The sequence below is a fragment of the Sinocyclocheilus rhinocerous genome, unplaced genomic scaffold (assembly GCF_001515625.1).
Source record: "Sinocyclocheilus rhinocerous isolate Xijiao unplaced genomic scaffold, SAMN03320098_v1.1 scaffold367, whole genome shotgun sequence".
NCBI lineage: Eukaryota > Metazoa > Chordata > Actinopteri > Cypriniformes > Cyprinidae > Sinocyclocheilus > Sinocyclocheilus rhinocerous.
In genome coordinates, this window is record NW_015662594.1 from 111,241 (window position 1) to 111,618 (window position 378).

Consider the following 378-nt stretch of genomic DNA (forward strand, 5'->3'; position numbering starts at 1 on the left):
TGAGGCAGAGGGAGGCAGGGCTGAGCGCTATTTAAGTGTGGGAGCGGGGCTGAACACCAGGCTCTGAACTCCCCGTGTGTGAAGGGAGTACAGACACACACACACACACACACACACGCTCTCCTCGAGCTCCTGGAGCAGAGATGTTCAGGGCCACTCTCGTCTGCGCTCTGCTGCTGCTGTCGGCGGCCACCGTGGATTTGGGAGGCTCTCCGTCCGGCTTCTACCCGCGTTTCAATCCCTTCTTTTTCTTGTGCACCCACCACGGTGAGATGGAGGGCCCCGGGGCCGAGGGAGGAGGAGAGGTGCTGCTCACCTTCCAGATCCACGGGAGCCCCGGCACATACGTCCCGGGACAGGAGTACCAGGGTGAGTACA

At 61.9% G+C, this 378-nt stretch overlaps 1 protein-coding gene across 1 annotated transcript in view; it reads left to right on the plus strand.

Annotated features, from left to right (window-relative positions):
- The first annotated feature begins 49 nt into the window (after positions 1-49).
- The window catches only part of LOC107728186 (reelin-like), a 119,763-nt gene continuing 119,434 nt past the window's right edge, over positions 50-378 (plus strand). The window contains exon 1 of the mRNA XM_016538285.1: positions 50-369. Within this exon, the coding sequence (XP_016393771.1) occupies positions 144-369 (226 nt within the window). The 5' untranslated portion in view covers positions 50-143. The remainder of the gene's footprint in view (positions 370-378) is intronic.